Source organism: Carcharhinus amblyrhynchos, chromosome 24 (genome assembly GCF_965287045.1).
Source record: "Carcharhinus amblyrhynchos chromosome 24, sCarAmb.v2.hapA, whole genome shotgun sequence".
Classification (NCBI taxonomy): Eukaryota; Metazoa; Chordata; class Chondrichthyes; order Carcharhiniformes; family Carcharhinidae; genus Carcharhinus; species Carcharhinus amblyrhynchos.
The window spans coordinates 40,930,720-40,955,801 of NC_137347.1; the positions used below are offsets into that span (position 1 = coordinate 40,930,720).

At 44.3% G+C, this 25,082-nt stretch overlaps 1 protein-coding gene across 4 annotated transcripts in view; it reads left to right on the top strand.

Moving 5' to 3' along the window:
* Positions 1 to 990: 990 nt before the first annotated feature.
* LOC145357744 (CTP synthase 1) overlaps positions 991 to 25,082 on the top strand; it is a 54,480-nt gene continuing 30,388 nt past the window's right edge. For 2 of the 4 annotated variants that reach the window (XM_080211191.1, XM_080211193.1), the window contains exons 1-8: positions 993 to 1,187; positions 7,485 to 7,664; positions 11,257 to 11,427; positions 13,324 to 13,424; positions 14,905 to 15,021; positions 18,392 to 18,475; positions 20,349 to 20,429; positions 22,153 to 22,304. In XM_080211191.1, coding sequence (XP_080067317.1) covers positions 1,106 to 1,187; positions 7,485 to 7,664; positions 11,257 to 11,427; positions 13,324 to 13,424; positions 14,905 to 15,021; positions 18,392 to 18,475; positions 20,349 to 20,429; positions 22,153 to 22,304 — 968 coding nt within the window. In that variant the 5' untranslated portion in view covers positions 993 to 1,105. Of the gene's footprint in view, positions 1,188 to 7,484; positions 7,665 to 11,256; positions 11,428 to 13,323; positions 13,425 to 14,904; positions 15,022 to 16,280; positions 16,308 to 18,391; positions 18,476 to 20,348; positions 20,430 to 22,152; positions 22,305 to 25,082 lie in introns of all 4 variants that reach the window. The other 2 variants (XM_080211190.1, XM_080211192.1) reach the window with 2 other exon arrangements.

Below are 25,082 nucleotides of genomic sequence, written 5' to 3' on the forward strand. Positions count from 1 at the left end.
CCCATCAAGTCAGCACTCACTCTCCGAAAGAGCATCTTACCTGGGCTCACCCCTCCTCCCCCCCCCCCACCTCATTCTATTCCTGTAACCCTGTGCATTTACCATGATTAATCCACCTAATCTACACATCTTTGGACTGTCACTAGGTCAAAATCCTAGAACTTTTGTAAAAGCACTGTGGGTGTACCACACAAAAAACCTAGTAGAAAGATTTGGTGTCTAAAGGGTTAACATGAGACTGAGTACAGCACCGCCCACATGATGACATCAGAAGACACATGACTTGGAACTGGGGCCAGTCTAGAGGTGAATAGCAATGGGTAAGGTTGTGGTATAGATCCCTTTGTATATTTATTGTAAATTATGCACATAGTTCATTATTGTTAATAAAGACTTCCTTGTAATGTACACACCGTGTTTCACGGTGCCTGAGCTGTACAGAATATACCATGGTAACAGCGAGCAAACCACTCAGGGTGGTCGTGGTTCAATAAGATGGCACACCATCACTTTCTCAAGTGTAATTATGTATGGGCAATAAATGCTCCCCTTGCCAGTGATGCCCAGAATAAAACAAAGACTATTTATATTGGACTAGATATGAGCACCTGACTGTCTCAAATCTTACTGACAAGGGGTCACGTTTGACACTTGTAACAAAAAACAAGTTAAAATTCCCCAACCTTTTACACCAGGTTGGTCACCCCCAACCAGATATGGGGTTGGCAAAAAGTTGCATAGAATCCTACCCCCACCCCCACCCCCACCCCCACCCCAGCACATTACTGTTTTGCAAATTTTGGAAAACTTTGCAAATGTTGGGGAAATATCTGTAATGTTATCTTTAAGCATTGTGTGGGAAGGAGGATGGAAATGTTACTGGCTGAGATGCAAGGAGGGAAGGGGGGGGGTTGCTGTTAGGCCACCCACACACACAGAGGAAGAGGAATACAGCACACAAACAGGCAGCCACTAGGAGACACCTTCACTCCTTTCTATCCGGCGTTGAGTTGACGTCAGGCCCGCCTGTCCCGGCCTGAAACAGGCGTTCCGGGAGCACAGACACAGACACAGACACATGTGTTTGTAGCGTGTTGGCCAGCGGATGCTGCCGGCTTTGGGGAGAATTTTCCACAATTGTCTCCTGAAATCCCAACAATCCAGCCACTTCTTCCCGGCGCAGAGCGGTGAGTTGCTGCTGGGAGTGTATTTAGCACCGGGAGGGGTAGAGCTGGCCTTCAGCCCCCCCACCCCGGCTAAAAGAAAAGGGGAATGCGGCGGGGCAGCAGAGGAGCATTGCAAAGGCAGCTTCTCCCGCCTGTTTGCAGGGAGCTCACAGAGAGAGAGAGAGAGGGGTCAGTCTGCAGGCACTGTGCTGGGGGAGACTGGGGTTCTGGTTCAGACAGGGAGCCGGGACAGACTGGGGTTCTGGTTCAGACAGGGAGCCGGGACAGACTGGGGTTCTGGTTCAGACAGGGAGCCGGGACAGTGTCTGCTTGTTACTGTATCTGATCAGTGTAGCGAGTGGTAGCGCGGGCAATCTGCACCAATCGGGGCCCAGGGAAATGTAGCGAGTGCCGGGCTGGAGCTCAGTTTGAAGGGACTCCGGGTCTGTCTGGGGAACTTTTAAAGGCTTCTCGGATGGTTTGGGGGAGATGCCTGGGTGATTTCAGGGGGAGAACCCTCTCCATCATATCGGGGTGAATTTGGAGGGGTTCTCTGATTGGTACCAGGTGAATTTGGTAGGTGCCTGGGTGAACTTACGGGGTTCCTGGGTGATTTCAGGATGAATGGGGGAGAATTCCCTGATTATATCAGGGTGAATTTGGGAGATTCTTGGGTGATTTCAGGATGAATGGGGGAGAATTCCCTGATTATATCGAGGTGAATTTGGGGGATTCACTGATTGTAACCAGGTGGATTCCTGGGTGATTTCGTGGTGAATTTGGGGGTGAACTTGTGGGATTTTTGGATGATTTCAGAGTGAATGGGGGAGAATTTCCTGCTTATATCAGGGTGAGTTTTAGGGGATTCGCTGATTATTACAAGATGAATTTGGTGGATTCCTGGGTGAATTTGTGGGATTCTGTTGTGGTTTCAGGGTGAACTTGAGTAGTTCCCCAGTGATTTCAGAGCGAGTTTGGTGATTCTGAGATGATATGGTGGCACAGTGGTTAGCACTGCTGCCTCACAGCGCCCGGGACCCGGGTTCAAGTCCGGCCTTGGGTCACTGTCTGTGTGGAGTTTGCACGTTCTCCCCATGTCTGCATGGATTTCCTCCAGGTGCACCGGTTTCCACCCACAATCCAAAGATATGCGGGTTAGGTGGATTGTCCATGCTAAATTGTCTCTTAGTGTCAGGAGGACCAGCAGAGTAAATTTGAAGGTTTACGTGAATAGTATCTAATGGGGGTTGTTGGTGGTGCAGGCTCAATGGATTGAATAGCCTCCTTCGAAACTGTAAGGATTCTATGATTTTTCTCTGATTTCAGGGTGAATTTGGGGATTGCCAGGTGAACTTGGAGATTCCCAGGTGATTTCAGGGTGAACTTATGTGATACCTGAGTGATTTCAGGATGAATTTGTGGGATTCCTGGGTGATTGCAAGGGAATCTCTCTTTTTCTATTTTGTATCAATTGCAACTATTCTAATTAGAACCAGTTCCTGGCCTTTTGGCTAAGATCAAATGTAGTATCTGTGCTTATCAGACGCTTCTCGGCCTTTTGGCTAAGATCAAGTGTAGTATTGACATGCTGCGCTTGGTTGAAGTCATTAGGTTACATTTCAGCTTCATTTGAAGCAATTTTTAAAAGCGGCATCTCGGCCTTTTGGCTAAGATGAAAATGAGATCAAGCCTTGCAGGAGGAGCTATGCCTGTTCCAATCAGCTTGGATCATGTAGATCAAGCCCAAGGCAAGAGGTGAGAGCCCTGTCTTGTTAGCTTGGATCAGGAATGTCTCAACTTGTTGAGACTCTGGATTGGACTCGATTGGATTGAATTGGAATAAAAAACAAAAACAACCAGTCAGTTTAAGCGATGGTCATGAACTGTCTGCTGAGCTCATCTAATGGATTTTGATGCAAACAAATGAACATAATCAATATTTGTGCGTCGTAAAGCAGGGAACATGTGTCTACCTTCATTCAGTAAACTTTTAATTTTCCCCTTATTCCGAGTTTATTCTTTATATCCCCCCTTCAGATTGCCGTTTTGTTCATTTTTGCTTTGCAGTTTGAATGAGTCCAGTGTATATGGTTTTTTTTTGGATAAATAAAGCAGCGAAGAGGCAGAACTTAGCCTCATCAATGTTTCTTAGAATTCCAACAGTGCACACGAGGTCGTTTGGCCCATTGAGTCTGCATCAACTCTCTAACAGAACCTCTTACGCAGGTCCTTTCTCCTGCCCGAGCCCTGTAACCCCACACATTTACTTCACTAATCCACCTACCAGCACATCTTTAGACTGTGAGAGAAATCGGAGCACCTGGAGGAAACCCACGCAGACGTTAGGAGAATGTGTAAACTCCATACAGACAGTCACCAAAAGTTAGAATTGAACCTGTGTCTCTGGATCTGAGGCAACAGTGCTAACCCCAATGCCATTATGTCATCTTAAGGCTCAGACAATTGCCTCACAGGAGTTATTTTTATTCATTCATGGGGCATGGGCGTTGATGGCTGGCCAGCATTTATTGCCCATCAATAATTGCGCTTGTTCAGAGAACAGTTGAGAGTCAACCACATTGCTGTGGCTCTGGAGTCACATGTAGGCCAGACTAGGTACAGACAGTAGATTTTCTTCCCTGAAGGACATTAGTGAACCAGATGAGTTTTTCTGACAATGTTTTCATGATCATTAGTACATTCTTAATTCCCAATATTTTTGATTAAATTCAAATTCCACCATCTGCCGTGGCAGGATTTGAACCTGGATCCCCAGAACATTAGCTGAGTTTCTGCATTAATAGTCTAGCAATAATATCACTGGGCCATCACCTCCCCTAGTTAATAGGTTTCATTTCAGGATGATGCTGACCCATTTGGTTCATTCCTGGTCACTGCTCCCATTGGAAAAGGGAGAATTGATCAATGTTTCTATTCCCAGGTTAAATCCTTGCTGGATAAAGAGGTGTGACTAAGATAACAATAGACTCCCCTCTTATTTATTGCACCAATTACTTTGAAATTCTCACCCTTGTTTTCAGATCTGACCATAGTCTATCTTTGTAATTTCCTCGAGCCCTATAATCCTCCAAGATCTCTGCACTCCACTTCTGGCCTCTTGACCACCTTGTGTTTTAATCGCTCAACCATTGGCGGCCATGACTTCAGCTCTGAATTCCTTTCCTAAACCTCCACACTGTCCACATCACTCAAAATGTATCTCTTTGATCGAGTCTTTCTTTGGTTGTCTGTCCTATTGAGTCCTTATGTGGTAAGATGTCAAACTTTGTTTTACTACACTAAAGGTATCAAGCTGTTGTTATAGGTTGTGTCTCTGACTGGAGTCAATTTCTTCAAGGGTTGAGGAAAGGAAATTGAAAGTTTTTTCCTTAATGCAGAATTTTGTACTGTTTGAAATAATTTAGGAGTACTGTACATTTAAATATTTTTAAGGAAGCGATTTCCTTGTATGATTAACATATACTAATCAGAGTGGTATCTATTTTCACCGAAAGGAGACATGTTGTGGGAGCTTTGCATCTCGCATTTGTTAGGACAAACACAAGAATGCCAAATTTCAAAGCGTCACAACAGTTTATGTTACAGGAGAAAGGGGTGCTGATTGGTTGGTTGGCGAGTAGATTCTGACTGGCCGAGGCAATGCCATGGAGAAAGAAATAAGAACATAAGAAATAGGAGCAGGAGTAGGCCATCCAGCCCTTCGAGCCTGCCCCGCCATCACTTTCCCACCCTCTCCCCATAACCCTTAATCCCCTCTCCTATCAAAAACCCATCAACCCGCGTCTTAAAAATATTTAGCGAGGCAGCCTCCACCACTTCAACGGGCAGAGAATTCCAGAGATTCACCACCCTTTGAGTGAAGAAGTTCCTCCTCAACTCCGTTCTAAACCGCCCCCCTTTTATCTTGAGGCTGTGCCCCCTAGTCCTACTGTCTTTTTTGAGCGGGAAGAGTCTTTCCACCTCTATCCTATCCATCCCATTCATCATCTTATACGTCTCAATGAGATCTCCCCTCATTCTTCTAAACTCTAACGAGTACAAGCCCAGTTTATTCAGCCTCTCCTCATAGCTCAACCCCCTCAACTCCGGTATCAGCCTAGTAAACCTCCTCTGCACTCCCTCCAAGGCCAAAATTTCTTTGCGCAGGTGCGGCGCCCAAAACTGCACACAGTACTCCAGTTGCGGCCTCACCAATGCCCTATACAGCTGCAGCAAGACCTCCCTACTTTTATATTCAATCCCCCTCGCTATGAAGGCCAGCATCCCATTCGCCTTCCTGACCACCTGCAAGCTGGGTTTTTGCGACTCATGCACAAGGACCCCGAGCTCCCTCTGCACCGTCGCCTGCTGCAGTTTTTCGCCCCGTAAGTAATAGTCCTTCCTACCATTCTTCCTACCAAAGTGGACCACCTCACACTTGCCAACATTAAATTCCATTTGCCATTTCCTGGCCCATTCGCCCAGCCTATCTAGATCCTTCTGTAGACTCTCCACACCCTCCGCACAATTTGCCGTTCCCCCAATCTTGGTGTCATCAGCAAATTTCAACACTCTACACTCGGTTCCCTCCTCCAGATCATCTATATAAATGGTAAAAAGCTGAGGCCCCAGCACCGACCCCTGGGGCACTCCACTAGTCACCATCCGCCAATCCGAATAGCACCCGTTGACCCCCACTCTCTGCCTCCTATTTGACAACCAATCCTCTATCCACGCTAACACCCTACCCCCAACTCCATGTCCCTCGACCTTCTGCAATAACCTCTTGTGAGGTACTTTGTCAAACGCCTTCTGAAAATCTAGAAAGACCACATCCACCGGCTCTCCTCTATCCACCGCCCTAGACACATCCTCATAGAACTCCAGTAAATTTGTCAGACACGACTTCCCTTTAATGAAACCGTGCTGCGTCTGCTCTATCAAGCAATTCCCTTCAAGATGCCTCGCTATTTCCTCCTTAATGACAGATTCTAACATTTTACCTACCACAGACGTTAAACTAACCGGCCTATAATTCCCCGCCTTTTGCCTGGCACCCTTCTTAAACAACGGCGTAAAGCTCCTGGTCACTTCACTCATTCGTAGGGGAAGGGAAAATAGTTTTATAGTTCTATTTTTGGATTGATCAGGGTAGCTCCCCAAGCTATTAACTTCCCTCCCATTAAAGTCAGGAGGAACAGAAGAATTTGCATTAATGTAGTAACTTTCGTGAGGGCATCGTAAAGTCCTTTACATTTGGGGACAGAATTGAGAAATGAAGTTGCTGCCTTGATGTAAAGAAATGAGGCAGCCACACTACACAGAATAAAGTCCCACAAACAATAACCAGTAAATGACCAGCTAATCTGCTTCAGTGTGGTTTGCTGAGGATTAACGTTGGCCAAGGGAACTTCTCTGATCTTATTTGAAAAGTGCTGTGGGATCTTGTACCTACTTTTGAGAGTGGAGACAAGGTGAAGTGAAAGGATGTGGAGGCAGGGCGGGAAAGTGAAGGTGAGGTTGGATATTGTTGAAAGGAAGGACAGGTTTGTTACAAAATTAATTCATGGGATGTGGGCATTTATTGCCCAAGAACTGAGTGGCTAGACTATTCAAGGGTCAACCACACGGCTGTGGTTTTAGAGTCACATGTAGACTGGACTCGCTTTGGTAAAGAACACTAGTGAACCGGATGGGCTTTTACAACAATCAATAGATCAGACTTTATAATTCCAGATATTTTACTGAATTCAGATTTCATTATCTGCCATGGTGGGATTTGAACCTAGGTCCCTAGAGCATTATGCTGGGTCTCTGGATTACTAGCCCAGTGACAATACCACTATGCCACCACCTTCCCAAATTCGAGAGGTTCCAAAGGTCAAATAACCTCCTATTTCTTTTTGCTGCCCTTGAGAGAAAAAAACAGAATTTCAGACAGTGCAGCATTCCTTCAGTGCTGTGCTAAGGTGCCCGCTTAGATTATGCTGAAAATAAAAATACTCATATCAGAATGAAACTGGACAGAGAAAATTGAGAATGTTTTCACGTTCTTGAGCACAGAAGTTATCTGTAAGTTTGAGAAAATCCAACAGTTTTGTGAATCATGCTCTGGAATGCACAGGAGAATGAAGGTCACAGCCGAGGTTGCTGTATTTGGAAATGCAACTCCAAAATTGCATTGCGACAGTTGTTGTTTTTGCTATAAATATAAGGCGTGAAGGATTCCAAATTGGAATGTGTTGCTGATATTGTCACGTGTTAAATGTTGTTAAGAACTGACAGTTCATCCTGCTGCTTTTTTTTTGTGCTCACCAGAGACCAAAAGACAAATGAAGTACATTTTGGTGACTGGTGGTGTGATCTCAGGGATTGGAAAAGGCATTATTGCCAGTAGCATTGGAACCATTCTGAAGTCTTGCGGGCTGCATGTGACCTCAATCAAAATCGACCCATACATTAATATTGATGCTGGGACATTCTCACCGTATGAACACGGTAAAGAATTTTGCACTACTGTCTTTTGACTTGATTTGATTTATTATTGTCAAATGTATTACCATACAGTGAAAAGTATTGTTTCTTGCACGCTATACAAAGCATACCGTTCAGAGAAGGAAATGAAAGAGTGCTGAGTGTAATGTTACAGTCATAGCTAGGGTGTAGAGAAAGATCAACTTAATGCAAGGTTGGTCCATTCAAAAGTCTGACAGCAGCAGGGAAGAAGCTGTTCTTGAGTTGGTTGATGTGTGACCTCAGACTTTTGTATCTTTTTCCCGGTGGAAGAGAGAATGTCCAGGGTGCGTGGGGTCCTTAAATATGCTGGCTGCTTTGCCGAGGCAGCAGGAAGTGTAGACAGAGTCAGTGGATGGGAGGCTGGTTTGAGTGATGGATTGGGCTGTATTCACGACCTGTTGTAGTCCTTTGCAGAGCAGGAACCATACCAAACTGTGATACAACCAGAAAGAATGCTTTCTATGGTGCATCTGTAAAAGTTGGCGAGAGTCGCAGCTGACATGCCAAATTTCCTTAGTCTTCTGAGAAAGTAGAGGCGTTGGTGGGCTTTCTTAACTATAGTGCCAGCATGGGGGGGACCAGACAGGTTGTTGGCGATCTGGGCACCTAAAAACTTGAAGCTCTCGACCCTTTCTGTTTCATCTACCTTTGTACTTTGTAAGACGATAGGAGATAGGAATTAGCTGTTTGGTCCCTCGAGGCTGCTTCACCAGTCAATAGGATCATGGCTGATCCAACATTCCTCACGTCCACATTCCTAACCTTTCCCTTACTGATCAAAAATCTCTATCTCAGCCTTAGATATAAACACGGACACTAACTGCACAGCTCTCTGTGACAGTGAGTTCTGTAGAAACACCACCATCTGAGAGAAGAAATTCCTCCTCTCCTGAGTCTTAAATTGGTGCCTCTTTATTCTGAGATTATGCTTTGAACTCTGTGAATTTTCTGTACTGTGGTATTACTGTAATGGGTGGAAGGATTTGAACACATTTATTCCGCATGACGATTTTTAATTACATCGTAGAATCCCTACTGTGCAGAAGGAAGCCATTTGGCCCATCGAGTCTGCACCGATCACAATCCCACCCAGGCTCTATTTCTGTAACCCCACATATTTACCTTGCTATTCCCCCCTGGCGTGGCCACACACCTTTGGACTGTGGAAGGAAACTGGAGCATCCGGAGGAAACCCATGCAGACATGGGGAGAATGTGCAGTCTCTGCACAGACGGTGACCTGAGGCTGGAATTGAACCCGGGTCCCTGGCGCTGTGAGACAGCAGTGTTAACCACTGTGCCCCTGTGCTACCATGTGGTAAATATCTCAATTATAAAACTGTCAAAAGTTATTCAATCAGTGAGACAGAATAATAACTAATTGCATTCATTGGGCTCCATTACAACAGAGATGACACTTCAGAAGTACTTCATTGATTATAAGGTGCTTTAGGATGTCCTAAAGTTGCTCTTTAAATGTAAGCCTATTTTCCAGCTCAGTATTCACGGGAGCAGCTCACTCTGATTTGTCCTCCAGCAAGGGGATACGGTGAATGATTGAGACTTTTCAGCATCAAATATTTCATAGGGGACAGTGAACCTTCTGTTAGAGTGGAGGTCATCACCATATGACATGGGTCGAAGATTGGGCTACTTCTGTTCTAACTTTATTTTAATGGCTCGAAGCATTGAATAGTAACTTGTGGAATTAAAATAGTGACATCTCCGAATTGAGAAGTCAAACTGGTAAAAGAACGTTATTGTATCGGGATGCATTCTGACCTAAAGCAAGAGATCTGATCAGTTGTACAATTCTGATTTGTTTGTATAGCAGGACATACAAGGTACCTTTTCGATTGCAATGCAGAGGCACTGAATCCCTGAAATGTCTGGATAATTTGGCTCTATCTGCAGTGAAAATGCATTCAAATTGAACATAAACCTGCACAAGTTTTGAGACCCTGGAGGCAGGAACTGTGGCATTGATTTTAACCTTATTGTCATAGATGTTTGCAGCATGGAAGCAGGCCCTTCAGCCCAACTTGTCCATGCTGCCCCTTTTTTTATTGCCTAAGCTAGACCCAGTTGCCCACGTTTAGCCCATATCCCTCTATACCCATCTTATCTATACAACTGCCTAAATGCTTTTTAAAAGACAAAATTGTACCCACCTCTACTACCTCTGGCAGCTTGTTCCAGACTCTCACCACCCTCTGTGTGAAAAAATTGCTCCCTAATTTTAGACTCCCCTATCTTTGGGAAAATGTATTAACTATTTAGCTGATCTATGCCCCTCATTATTTTATAGACCTCTATAATTCCTTGTGGAATTTACATTAAGCAATGTTACGCTGGTTGCACCTGTCATTGCACTGCTGTCCCTCCAAGAGATTGATTTTAAAGATTTAAAGTTTATTTATTAGTCACAAGTAGGCTTACATAACACTGCAATGAAGTTACTGTGAAAATCCCCTAGTGCCCACTCCGGTGCCTGCCTGGGTACACTAAGGGAGAATTTAGCTGGGCCAATCCACCTAACCAGCACATTGGGAGGAAACCAGAGCATCCGGAGGAAACCCACGCAGACACGGAGAGAATGTGCAGACTCCGCTCAGAGAGTGACCCAAGCCGGGAATCGAACCTGGCTGCCTGGTGCTGTGAGGCCACAGTGCTAACCATTGTGCGGATTGGTGTGCTGCCTTTATAAACTGCTGGTATTGAAGATTTAAAACATTTCTTACGATACTTGTTGCAAGAATGAAATGTAAGGATCTAAAACAAACATGAGTGATTAATGGCATGTTATGTACTTGCATGCTGATGTGGATAGTGACTTTAATTGTAGCCACCAAAAGTGTTGGAAGAAGCCTTGTGTAAAGTGGTGATATAGGTTAACGGGTCAGCCAGTTCACACATAGCAAAGTCCCACAAACAGCAATGAGTCAATGATCAGATAATCAGGAGAATGTCTCTGATCTGAATAGCATTGGAAACATTGAACAGAGTGGCTCACTCTGCCCTTTGAGCCTGCTCCGCCTTTCAAGTTGATCATGGTTGATCCACTCGCGTGCTCTCCCCACACTCCTTGACATCTTTATTGTCTAGAAATCGATCTACTTCCTTCTTAAATATATTCGGTGATTTGCCCTCACAGCCTTTTGTGGTAGAGAATTCCACAGGTTCACCACCCTCTGAGAGCAACTGGAGATGACACTGCCCCAGAATAAGGTCCAAGTTGCATTGTTACAAAGCGTATCACATCTACCCATTGACTTGTATAACTGGGAAATGTGCTGGGCAGTATAATTGATGAAACATTGTTTTATCTGCCTTACGGTTCACGATCAGCTGAATGCACAAAGGTATAAGAGAGAAGGTCGGAAATTGGCAACTTTTAAAAAGGCATGCAATGTGATTTTCTTTCTCTTTCTCACACAAACGTTATTTTGCAGAAAGTTCTCAAGTGTATCGAAGCATTGTTTAATTCATGGGAGTAGCTTTATTAGATGGTATCTACAGCTGAATTGCAAAAATCGGAATGAAGGATATGCAATAATGTTCCTTTGTTTGTGTAGGTGAGGTTTTTGTGTTGGATGATGGTGGTGAGGTAGACTTGGATCTGGGAAACTATGAGCGATTTCTAGACATCCGTTTAACAAGGGATAACAACATTACCACGGGGAAGATCTACCAGTCGGTAATTAATAAAGAAAGAAAAGGAGATTATCTGGGCAAAACTGTACAGGGTAAGTAACTTTCTGCTATGTGAAGGGTTTTCCTCAGTTAATTTGTCTAATTCATTAATTTCTGTTGGCTTTCTCGTCTCGTGTGTGTTCAATATCTTGGGCCTTGTTTTCAAATCTCTACACCCACAGCCTTGCCTTATTCAATCTATGTAAAGTTCTCTGATGTTCATCAGTCAGTGACTCTGGCTACAGCTTCCCACAACCCTGTCCCCCGAAGCTCTTCCAACAAATACAGCCATTTCTCCTTCTACCTTTTTAAAATTAAACACCACTCTCTCCATCCTAATCTTTCCCTCCATGCCTCTCTCTCTCTGTAAAGTACCTTGAGATATTTTTATATTAAAAGCATAAACTACCAGTTATTAGTTGTTGCTCCAACATTCAGAACAAATTTCACTGCAACCTCGGTAGCACATTCTTCAACAGCGCCAGCACATGGGATATAGGGTGACCTGATAAGGTGGATTCAGAATTGGCTTAGTGGTAGGAGACAGAGGGTGGTGATAGACGGCTGCTTCAGTGACTGGAGGCCAGTGGCGTACCACAGGGATCTGTGCTGGGCCCCCTGTTGTTCGTCATTTATATAAATGGCGCAACTGGCTATGTGGGGGATAGGATCAATAAGTTTGCAGATGACACAAAGATTGGCTGGGTGTTTAACAGTGAGGCGGAGTGTCTTGGGTTACAGGAAGATGGTCAAACGGCAGATAAGTGGCAGTTGGAATTTAACCTTAACAGAATTTGGTGTGAATTAAGACATGAACAGGATTTTAGAAGGTCTCTAGTTTATAAAGAATGGAAAATGGGAAGCTTGCCAGAAGTGTGTGGAACGCTGAAGTCCAGGGTAAAAAGGGCATGGATGAGGATGTTTAACAGCAAATGAGATGAAGAGGAGTAATATCAGGTGAGTTTATGGAGGTGCTTTGTAACCTTGAAATGGGCACAAGGTCACAAGAACATAAGAAATAGCAGGAGTAGGCCATCTAGTCCCTCGAGCCTGCCCCGCCATTCAATAAGATCATGGCTGATCTGATAGTGGTTCAGTTCCACTTACCTGCCTGCTCCCCATAACCCTTAATTCCCTCATTGGTCAAAAGCTTGTCTCAGGTTCTCAGCTGAATTTTGAGGTGCTGCTCATCTTCTATAACCCCTATTGCATCAGCCAGCCTCTCTGTTACTTTTTCATGCAACTCTGTCCTCCTCTCATATCTTATACACTTTCAAAGTATCTTTGCTATGTCTAAGTGCTTTTATACAGAAGTCATTGTTTGTAGGTTTAGGCCTTGTAATGGTTGTAATATTTGGTCTGTAATTATATATCTCACAGGATGCCATTCGGCCCTTTGTCTGTACTGGATTTTTTTGAAGAGCAGTCCAGTTAGTCACTGCCATTTCTCTATATTTCTCCAATTATCTTTGCTGTCAAGTATTTATCCAAGTCCCCTTTGGAGATTGGTGAATCTGTATCCACCACCTTATCAGAAAGTACATCCCAAATTCGAGATGCATTTTTAAGTTCTCGTTTCCCCTCAGTTTGACTTCCCCGATTACATTGATGTGTTATTTCACAAACAGCGATACTTGTCTAAGCCTTTCACTGTCCCACAAACTGAACGAACAGCAACACAGCTGCCAGAACAGCCTGTACAATCGGACACTTGAATACCAGTGACCTTGGGAAATCTTTTCACACTGGAGGAACCTTTCCACCCTCAGCAACACAATGATGCTGCCGGCTGCAGAGTCAATTTTTGATAAGATGTATTTTTTTGCAAGTTTATCGAACAGGCCACCGATTGAGAATTTACCCAGAGAGTTGTGAGGGTGGCAGTGATGATCTGGTACATTGGGAAACTGGTTATGTGACCAATGTTGATGTTTATGGTCTCCTTGCAGTTGTTCCACACATCACAGACGCTATTCAGGAATGGGTGGTGCGGCAGGCTCGCATTCCTGTGGACACTGATGGGGTGGAGCCTGAAGTGTGTGTTATTGAGGTAAAGAAAATAAGTACTCATTTTACCATCTGTAGCGTTTAGCGTAACCCGGAATGTTGCAAAGTGCTTCATTACTAGTTAGTTGCTTCTTTTGGAGTATTGTTCAAGTAGCTGGCATTTAGAAAAGCCCCACAAGCAACCAGAATATTGTATTTTGGGGGGCATGATGTGGAGATGCTGGCATTGGACTGGGGTGGGCACAGTAAAAAGTCTCACAACACCAGGTTAAAATCCAACAGGTTTATTTGGAATCAAGAGCTTTTGGAACGTTGCTCCTTCGTCAGGTGAGTCACTCTCCTGAAAGCTCTTGATTCCAAATAAGTCTGTTGGACTTTGACCTGGTGTTGTGAGACTTCTAACTATTTTGCGGTAGATTTTGAGAGGAATGCTGGCCAGAACTCCAGGAGAATTTCCTACTGTTGGAAAGGTGCTGTGGCATCTTTTTAATCTTCCTGAAGATTCAGCACTTCCCTCGGTATTGCACTGAAGTGTCGTGATTTATGCTGGAATAGAGTTTGATTCAACAGCCTCCTGACTTCAAGGCACGCTGAACCGGGAAGGTGGATAGTTATAAGCTGGCCTTGAAGCTCGGAGCTACAGATTAATGTGAAGTTGATATTTCCAGAAAGGTAAATTACAGTTTCCCTGCCAGCCCCCCAACACCAACCACCTCCTGGGGCACCAACTGCTTACCAGTGTATTTATATTTATATCCATCAGCGCCATGGTGCTGCACTCACATAACAATGCTTTGTACGCCCAGACGGTGATCGACAGCGATACCTTCCATAGCTTGCCAACAATGTCCCACCCAATGGCCAGCTTTCAGCAGTGACGAATGGGTGATGAACAAGAATCCTGGCTGATGTTCTCTATCTCACCAAATAGCCCCAAAGCAGTTGAGTCATTAACATTGTGTAAAGGCAGAATTGCCTCTTTGCCCCAGTCAGCTCCCTAGGTTCATAGTGTACAGCCTGGGGGATATGTTCTATTCAGATTCACAGCACACCACTCCTAGGGAAGGGGGGATTATGTTCTGACTGGACTGTGTACCACTCCTAAGGGAAGTGGAGAGGCGGGGAGAGGGTTATGTTCTCTCTAAATTCTGTGCACCACCCCTACAGGAGTGGGGGCGTTTATATTCCCCTAGGCTCTGTGTAGCACCTAGGTTGGCAGATACTGGTGATTCCTGCAACTGAGGGGACAAGAGGCCCAAGAGTTGTCTTCAAAGGCTTTTTGTTCCTATCTGCTCTTCATGGGGTCAGATTGGCAGAAGCCTGAGAATTAGGCCTCATCGGTCAGAGAATTAGGATTACAGGTATAAAAGGGAGATCTTGCAGATGGAATACTTGCGAAACACAAAAGATGACTCGCAGATAAGACCAATAGGGGTCCTAACTCGGTCAGTCTCAGTTACAATGTGTGACTCTTGATTTTCAAGTATATCTGACTCTCCTAACAATGTCTTCTCTTTACTCAGCTGGGTGGTACCGTGGGAGATATTGAAAGCATGCCTTTCATTGAAGCGTTCCGGCAGTTCCAGTTTAAAGCCAAGCGAGAGAATTTCTGCAATATTCACGTCAGTTTAGTTCCTCAGGTGAGTTCTCGGATTGTGAATCTACTCAAGCATTCAGGCTGCTTCTGGGCCTGTCTCAAGGTAGAACACAATATTTCCGAACTGCTGATATCTGAGTCTTGAGAGGATCTGTCGGATTTTACTGGGCTGAACGTTGCTTTGAAAGACTCGTAGTTGCCTAGAGCCTTTCTGTTAGCTTCTGCATGACAAATTATGCTGCCAATCACCCAAAAAGTGCAGCGCCCTCTACAATCCACCTGGGCGCTTGTGACCAGAGAAGGTAACTGAAGACCTCCTTAAGCAATAAGAGTGAAGAGTTGCTAATGAGCAGCACAGTGTCTGAATCAGGAACTGTTAGAATAGTGAAATTGGTTAAATAAAGAGAGGGAAAGAAAGATTGGATTAAGAGAGCAAAGAAAAAGTGAATGTTGTTTACTTTTGTTAAGTCTTCAATACTTAAAAGCAGAAAGAATGAGACCCCACATTTGCAAAATTTACTATTCAGTGAGATGGTAATTTTTGGCAGTTCATAGAATCCCCACAGTGCAGAAACAGGCCATTTGGCCCATAAAGTCTGCACTAACTTAGCATCTCACCCAGGCCCCATGTATTTACCCCAATAATACCCCTAACTTGCACAACTTGGGATACTAAGGGACAATTTAGTATGGCCAATCCAGCTAACCTGCACATCTTTGGAGTGTGGGAGGAAACCGGAGCACCCAGAGGAAACCCATGCAGACATGGGGAGAACGTGCAAACTCCACACAGTCACTCAAGGATGGATTCGAACCCAGGTCCCTGGCGCTGTGCCGCAGCGGCACTAACCACTGTGCCACCATTAATTTGAGACTTAACATGACATAAAAAGATTCTTAGTCTGGAATAGACAAACCCTAAATTTTGTGGTGGTTTTAGTCCGTGTTTGTGATGTCAGTGCAGGAAACTTCAACTCTTCATTTGAATGGCGAGTCAGACGGTACAGTGCCTTTCTGGTACAGATTCTCGAAGACCAGTGCATCTGGAACAGCATCTTCCATATTTCTGCATTTAACTGCTTGTGTGATTGCTCCAAGTTGCTGTCCAATTTGTACATAACTAACAGGAAACACGCTGAACCTTACTATTATTTCTAAAGCAAAATCCCTCCCCATCTGCTTCCCTGTAGAAAGGTTTGATGTGCTGGAAGAAGAATTTAGTTTTTCCAGTGTAATTATAATTGTTCTTTTCCTTCCTGCACACTATCCCTGACCGACTGAGAGTGGCCTATCTGCTTCCAGGTTCCTGGCAATGCCTTTTTGATTCAGGTACGGCCATCAGGTGCATCGATGTACAGTGACCATTACATATCCTGCCGTTAGTCTTAAGAGCTTCTGCAATGCAAGTGAAATGTGAAATTCTACTCAGAGTGTGACACAAGCATGATCGATTGAGGCTTTTAAAAAGGAATTTGATCGCTGTCTGAAGGGGAATGTTGCTGGGATATAGGGATAAGAAAGGGGAATGTCGCTAAATGCTCATTCAGAGTGCCAGTGCAAACAGTGGGCAAACTGTGCTGTAACTATTTTACCAAAGTCAAAATTACAAATCTTTCCAATGACTTTTCGCTCTTGTATCCTTTCCAGAATTGTTTCCTTTTGTGACTAGGCTGATACCGGAGTTGAGGGGGTTGAGCTATGAGGAGAGGCTGAATAAACTAGGCTTGTACTCGTTAGAGTTTAGAAGAATGAGGGGAGATCTCATTGAGACATATAAGATGATGAATGGGATGGATAGGATAGAGGTGGAGAGACTCTTCCCGCTCAAAAAAGACAGTAGGACTAGGGGGCACAGCCTCAAGATAAAGGGGGGGCGGTTTAGAACGGAGTTGAGGAGGAACTTCTTCACTCAAAGGGTGGTGAATCTCTGGAATTCTCTGCCCGTTGAAGTGGTGGAGGCTGCCTCGCTAAATATTTTTAAGACGCTGGTTGATGGGTTTTTGATAAGAGAGGGGATTAAGGGTTATGGGGAGAGGGCGGGAAAGTGGAACTGAGCCACGACAGATCAGCCATGATCTTATTGAATGGCGGGGCAGGCTAGAAGGGCTAGATGGCCTACTCCTGCTCCTATTTCTTATGTTCTTATGTGACCCTGGTTATTTTTTTAAAGATCTCTCTCAGGAGATGCTGTGTCTAGTCATGGTGCTCCAGCTGTCTGATGCATCAGCCAGTCCTATCCTGACGAGGATCTTCCTGTGCTCGGATAGTCGCCTGGTCACGTTGGGGTAAAATTCCGCAGGCATTGATGGTGCCAATTCCAAGCGGCCATGCATCATGTGTGGCAGTGTTGTGATTGTCCACAGGGCCATAGCACTGTTCAGCTATCTCTTTCCATGGGTGCTATCCATTCATGAAATTCTCTACCCCAGAGCGTTGTGGCTGCTCCGTCATTGGAGAGATTTAAAACTGAGCTGGATGCAATTTTGATCTCAGGGAATGGAGGGATACGGAGGCAGAAAGTCCTGAAAGGCAGAGCAAGCTCGATTGGTCGATAAGACCTTCTCCTGCTTCTATTTCTTATCAAGAGCTAGAAGCCTAACTGATATTTTGCCACTCCTTAATTGGGTGGGCAATTGATGGAATTAAACTTGCAAGACTGCTGGGATAGAGTGTGGGAGGGGGTGAACTGGATTGACCTGCACTGAGACAGCGGTGTAACCATCATAGAATCCCTGCAGTGCAGAAAAAGGCCATTTGGCCCATCGAGTCTGCACCAACAACAATCCCACCCAGATCCTATCCCAGAAACGCCACTTATTTACCCAGCTAAACCCTTTACCATATACATCCTGGGACACTAGGGTCAATTTAACATAGCCAGTCAACCTAACCTGCACGTCTTTGGACTATAAGAGGAAACCGGAGCACCCAGAGGAAACCCACGCAGACACGGGGAGAATGTTCAGACTCCGCACAGACAGTGACCCAAGCCGGGAATCAAGCACAGGTCCCTGGAGTTGTGAGGCAGCAGTATTAACCACTGTGCCACCATGTTGTCCTACTAACCCTGGTTCTGAGCTCAGCCTCACACCTACCTGAGCTAATTCAGCAGAAATCTTTGATGAACTTGGGGATTTGGATGGCTGAGGGTAATATTTGTTCTAATACCGTGTGTGTAATAAAATGACGTGGCTGTTCTCTGCTCCAAAACACAAAGGGCAGCATTACCCATCAATTACTGATTGTGATGGCTTGATAAAGGGATTGCGAAACATTCTCAATCCACCTTGGTTATTTTCTGTGTTAAATGTGAAAATGTCACAACTTCCAACAATACTAGAATCTTGTTCAGTTACCATGTATATCCTGGATAGCGTATTGCACACTACAAAATATGTGATTATTTGTTTCAGCCAAGTACGACTGGAGAGCAGAAAACAAAACCGACACAGAACAGCGTTCGGGAGCTTCGAGGACTCGGGCTGTCGCCAGATTTAGTAAGTGAAAAATAATATCCCATTTTGAACAGCTCCCTGAGTGTAATCGGGAGTCAGTCACTGCTCAAGGTTTGTGCAAAATTCAGCACTAAAAATACTCGTTCAATTGCTGGCAAATTATCAACTCCTCGATTAACCCTAGTGGCCTTACCAGCTGTTAAAAAAATGTTAACCATTTTCAAAGTTATTTGAGTTCAGTGCTGTATTGTCTTAAACCCAGTTCTTCTAGTTGTGACAAAACAAAATCGAGTTGCCAGTGATCTCAGTGGGAACCGTTCCTTTACCACAGAGCCAATGATTCTACTATTTTTAAGTAGAGGGAAAGAAATGTTGAGGTCAGAAGTTTCCCCGTTGCAGTTTGTGTCAATCACAGCTTGCTGTCACCCCAAGCAGGTGGATAGACAACGCTCCTGATCTGCAAAGAATATTAGCTTGGCAAATTCCAAACGATGATGTACCCAAAGAGAAAATGCTGGAGAATCTCAGCAGGTCTGGCAGCATCTTTTGACAAAGGGTCATCTGGCCTCGAAACGTCAGCTCTTTTCTCTCCTTACAGATGCTGCCAGCCTTGCTGCAATTTTCCAGCATTTTCTTTTTTGGTTTCGGATTCCAGCATCCGCAGTAATTTGCCTTTATCCAAATGGTAATGTGTTAGATTTGAGACGAGCAGGAAAAATTTTAAAAAAGTGGAGGGTACAGAAAGGCAAATGAGAAGGTAGGAGAGAAAAAAAATAAAGAGGAAAGAAATGGGGAGAGAAAAAGAGATTTTAAAAAAAAAGGAGGGGACTGAACAAGGTTAAACTGAAGGTGAAGGTGGGGAGGGTTTGGGGATTACAGGATTGAGGGAAGAGACATGGAATACACACAAAAAAGATACAGCGGTGCGGACATGAAAGGCAGGAGAGATACCAAAGAATGTGAATGAGATGAGAGGTAGTAATTTCAGGGAAAGGATGCACAAAGAAGAGAAGCAGGAGGAAGGCGCAAAATAAAACCCAAAGATGTGTAGGTTAGGTGGATTGGCCGTGTTAAATTGCCCCTTAGTGTCCCAAGATGTGTAAGTTAGGGGGAATTAGCAAGCTGTACGGTTATGGGGATGGGGCCTATGTAAGATGCTCTGATGGAGAGCTGGTACAGACCCGATGGGCCAAATGGCCTCCATCTGCACTGTGGGGACTCTTAAAACAAAGAGAGTTCCGTATAAAATTTGACTTGTTGAAATTATTCTTCACTGTGATTACTTTGGACCTTAAATGGTTCTGCTGATGAATCAGTCTGTCACTATCCCAACAAATTTACCAACTCAAAACTAATCTGTCGTATCGCTCTGGGCTGCTGATGTTTAATTTGTAGCAATGGGCTTCAGTCAGTGGGTTGTCATTGAAAGTGAAAGTCGAAACAAAAAAATTCATGACACGCATCAAAAAATAATGTCAACCACAATGATTTAGAAGGTGTAACCTGGGAACACTTTACACTGTAAGTTACAGCGTTCATTCTTCCAAATTACTGGCCTGCCCTACATTGTTCCATTTTGTTGCTTTTGCTTTTTATTGAGTTTATTACGTTGAAGGATGTTTGTGCTGGAGATTGTGAACATTTCTGATTTTATAGTGATGGCATCAAATAATCTGCCCTCCATAGGACCTCCCCGTCGTAAAGTACTCTCGACCGATAGAGGTTCAAAACATCTTGGCTGTATTTCATCAGCTAACACGCATTGAAACGAAAAGAGTGACTACGCTCTGCTGACTTGTCATCCACCCCCACAGATGCATCAGTAAAAGCAGAAATCATTCTCCTTTGGCTGTGGTGTATTTATCTGACCTTTTAATAAACTCTTGTTTTCTTGTTGCCTCAATTGTTTCTGTAGATTGTTTGCCGGTGTACAACTCCCATGGAGAAGTCTGTAAAAGAAAAGATCTCTATGTTCTGCCATGTAGAACCCGAACAGGTAAAATTAAAAGCAGATGTTATTTCATGGAGAGAAAAGGGTCAGATGCTGGAAATTGGAAATAAAAAGAGGAATGCTGGAAATAGACAGCAGGCACAGCAACATCTGCGGAGAGGGAGCCGGAGTAAACGGATAGAATTCCTGCTGGCAGAACCTTCTTTCCGCCAACAGCGAATACCTGCCTTGGGTTTCCAGGGGAGGTTTGGGCAGGAGGGAGGGTGCATACAATGGGACAATGTTGGCAACAGTTGGACCAGAAGGTCCCACCACCAGCCAATGGTAGGCCGTCTCTGCACGGGTGGCACAGTGGTAGTGTTGCTGTCTCACAGCACCAGGGACCCGGGTTCAGTTCCAGCCTTGGGTCACTGTCTGGGAAGAGTTTGCAAGTTCTCCCCATGTCTGCGTGGGTTTCCTCCAGGTGCTCCAGTTTCCTCCCATACTCCAAAGGTATGCAGGTTAGGTGAATTGGTCATGATAAATTCTCCCTCAATGTACCTGAACAGGCGCCAGAGTGTGTTGACTAGGGGATTTTCACACTAACTTCATTTGTGATGTTAATGTAAGCCTACTTGTGACTAATAAATAAACTTTACAAAACACGCCATGGGTGTGTCCCATTTAACATTTGTGGTTGATAACAATTTTCCAAATGCTGAAAGCATCAGCCTGAAATATTATTTCTTCTTTTTCTCTCCGTAGTTGTTGCCTGATCTGCTGAGTGTTTCCCAGCAGTTTTGGTGACTTAACTAGAGCACGCTTACTGTAATGAATGCTGTCACATTTTGAGGCTGGTTAATTAAACCTTAATACATCAACAATGAACTTCTTGCATTCACCTTTCTGTCTGAATGCAGGCAGGAGCAGTGGGTGTAATGCAGAAGACTGATACAGGAGGGACAAGTCATTGAGATTGCGTTTATATTCCACAGCAACTAGCCACAAAGAATTATCTTATGCTTCTCTGTCACTGGTGCCAAAACTCTTTAGCAGTTTAGCACTCCATCGTGGTGGCATAGTGGTTAGAGGTGCTGCCTCACAGCGGTAGACACCTGGCCTTGAGTCACTGTCTGTCTGTGGGAGTTTGCACATTCTGTCTGCGCCTGTGAGGGTTTCCTCTGGGTGCTTTAGTTACCTCCCACAGTCCAAAGATGTGTGGGTTAGGTAGATCGGTCACGCCAAATTGTCCCTTTGTGTCAGGAGAATTAGCAGAGTGAATGCATGGGGTTACAGGGAATAGAGCTTGGGTGGGATTGTTGTTGGTACAGACTCGAATGGTTTCCTCCTGCGGTGTAGGGATTCTATGATACTGACTCTGTCAATCAGAGAATCTAACAGTGCTAAAGGAGACCATTTGGCCCATCGAACCTGCTCAGACGACAATCCTACGCAGCCCCTATCCTCATAACCCCATGCATTTTGCCCTAACTAGTCCCCCTGATGTTAAGGGCAATTTAGCATAGCCAATCCACTAACCCACACACCTTTGGATTAAAGATAAATATTGATTTTTAAACAAGTTCTCCTTGCATGATTTTTGAAATGCCTGTTCTGAAACGTTTGCAGTGACGTTGTCATGGGGCTACTTCTCCTGCCGGTGATACTTCAAACATTTTTCCAAGTGTTCCTATAGTTGGCATTTTACAGTCTCGGGTTACGTATTTACGGTGTTTATTTAGATTGGCATTTCTCTCAAATTACATTCAATAGTTCTGTTCGATTTCAGGTCATTTGTGTGTATGATGTCTGCTCCCTGTACCGAGTTCCCTTGTTACTTGAAGCTGAAGGTGTCGTGGGCTATTTTAAGGACAGGCTCAACCTTGAATTTGAAGCGAAGCCCAGAAAATTACTAAACAAGTGGAAAGATATGGCAGATAGGTATGACAATTCTCTCTGTCTGTAACCATTGCAGTAAAAAGATACTTTCATTTTAGACAATAACAGGCTCATTTCCTCACAATAATAAATGGATTTGTTGTTTCTCGGTTTGTGTTCTAAGTGTAGGAATCCAGGGCCTCAGTGAGTAACCTTTCACCTTTTGATATATCCACACGGTTTTCATGTGGTCAGGTTTGATTAATTTGCTTTTTAATTATTCATATCATGAGTGGACTTCAAGAAAAATATATTTAACCTGTCACCTGCGAAGCGTACTCATTAATTAGTACATTAGTGTTTTATGGTTTAATAAAACAGCTATTTTTGTTGGTTAGAGAGAGAATGAGTATTTTTTTAATATTCTTGCTATTTGATGACCTATTGTTATTAGTAGCTTTTGAACTTTCTTTATGTGGTTTATTTGTTTATGGATTGATACTGAGAGAGACCTGGATTCTGAACAGTGAATAGGATGGGAAAGATATATTGGCCTTGGATAGGGGGCAGCATTAGTCCATTAGACTGGTAATTGGACTCAGAGTTAAGCTCCGAGAAGTGTTTAAACAGATTAGGGTTATACCAAACGGCATTTAGAAGGTTGGGATGATTTGATCAAAGTTTTCAAGATATTAAGGGGATGGGGTTGTTGGAGAGAAACTACTTCCACTGGTTGGAAGGTCTAGGATTAGGGGAACATGGTCAAAAGTTAAAGCCAGATCTTTCACAGACCAAAGTAGGAAACACTTCCACAGACAAAGAGTAATAAAAGTTTGGTACTCTCTTCCACAAAGGGCGGTGGATTCATAATTTTAACTTTAAGATTGAGTTTTGTTAGCCAAAGTTGGGTATATGGAGCTAAGTTACAGACCAGCCATGATATCATAGAATCCCTACAGTGCAGAAAGGAGGCCATTCAGCCCATTGAGTCTGCACCGATCACAATTCCACCTCGCCCCTCTCCCTATAACCCTACTAACTTCTGACACTAAGGGGCAATTTATCTGGCCAGTCAACCTAACCTGCACATCTTTGGACTGGGAGGAAGCTGGAGCACCCAGAGGAAACCCACACAGACACAGGGAGAACGTGCAAACTCCACACAGATAGCGACCCAAGTCGGGAATCGAACCCGGGTCCCTGGTGCTGTGACGCAGCAGTGCTTGCCACTTAACAGGAAGAGGTTGGAAATATAATCCTGCTTTTGAGCAAGTAAGTAAAACAGAAAGGGGGAAGAGAGGGAGCAGCGAAAGAGGTCTGTGATAGGGTGCAAGAAGAAGTCTCTCAACACCAGGTTAAAGTCGCAACAGGTCTCAGAGCGCTGATCCTTCATCGGGTCACCTGATGAAGGAGCAGTGCCCCGAGAGCTCGTGCTACTAAATAAACCTGTTGGACTTTAACCTGGTGTTGTGAGACTACTTACTGTGCCCATCCCAGTCCAACACCGACATCTCCACATCGCGTGACAGGATAGAAAGTAGGAGAAATTAAATGACAAGCGGGGTGACAGTTCAGGGTAAAGTGAATGGGGTAAGGAAAGAAACAAAAAGGTCAATTGATTCTAAGTGAGTGTAAATGGATAAAATAAAATAGTTACCAGAAACTGCCAGCTGAAAAAAAAAGGGACAGTGGAATTGTTGAACTTTGTGTTGAGTGAAGAATGCAGTAAAGTGCTGAATTGGAAAATGGGAGATATTGTTCCCTTTTCCAGCCAAGTATTTAGTTGGTTGCAGTATTGATCTGTTTGGGAGTTGGGGATGCAGCATGTTGTTGATAAGTGAGTCTTGAAGCAAATCCTTTGTGAAGAAACGCCTCAGACACGGGTTCCAGCTGCGTTAGTTTTTTTCAGTCTGATACAGCCGGAGCTTGTAAATTCCATGTAGCAATGCGTTGCGAGAACGCTATCATGTTGTGATTCCAGTCAGCCAGTGCAATATATCACACTTGGTTTTGTTACTCTCACCTGCATCATGCCAGGATTCTTCAGCAGCTTTGTGAATTAATTTACTTCCATTGCGGAATCGGGGAGGCAATGCTATTATCACAGGGTTAGTAACGCAGAGACCCAGGATAATGCTCTGGGAATTCTGACATTTGAAATCTGGAATTAAAAGACTAATGGACGGCACAGTGGTTAGCACTGCTGCCTCACAGCGCCGGGGACCCGGGTTCGATTCCCGGCTTTGGTCACTGTTTGTATGAAATTTGCATGTTCTCCCCGTGTCTGCGTGGGTTTCCTCCTGGTGCTCCGGTTTCCTCCCACAGTCTGAAAGACGTGCTGGTTAGGTGCAGTGACCCGAACAGGCACCGGAGTGTGGCCACTAGGGAAATTTTGCAATAACTTCATGGCAGTTAATGTAAGCCTTACTTGTGACTAGAAAATAAACTTTAATGATGAAACCATTGTCGAATATCATATTTTAAAAAAATCTGGTTCACTAATGTCCTTTAGGGAAGGAAATCTGTCGTCCTTATGTGATCTGGTCTGTATATGACTCCATCACTTGCTTTGATTGAACATTCAGGAAGCTCCAAGGATTGCAATGCTGTAGTAAGTACTCTGGGTGGGGACCTTCAATGTCCGTCACCAGGAGTGGTTCAGTAGAACCATCGCAGACTGAGTTGGTTGAGACCTCATCCTCACCAACCTACCTGCCACAATGCCTCTATCATTGACAGTATCGGTAGGAGTGACCATCGCGCACTCCTTGTGGAGGCAAATCCCACCTTCACATTGTGATGCCCTTCATGTTATGTGGTACTATCACCATTCTAAATAGG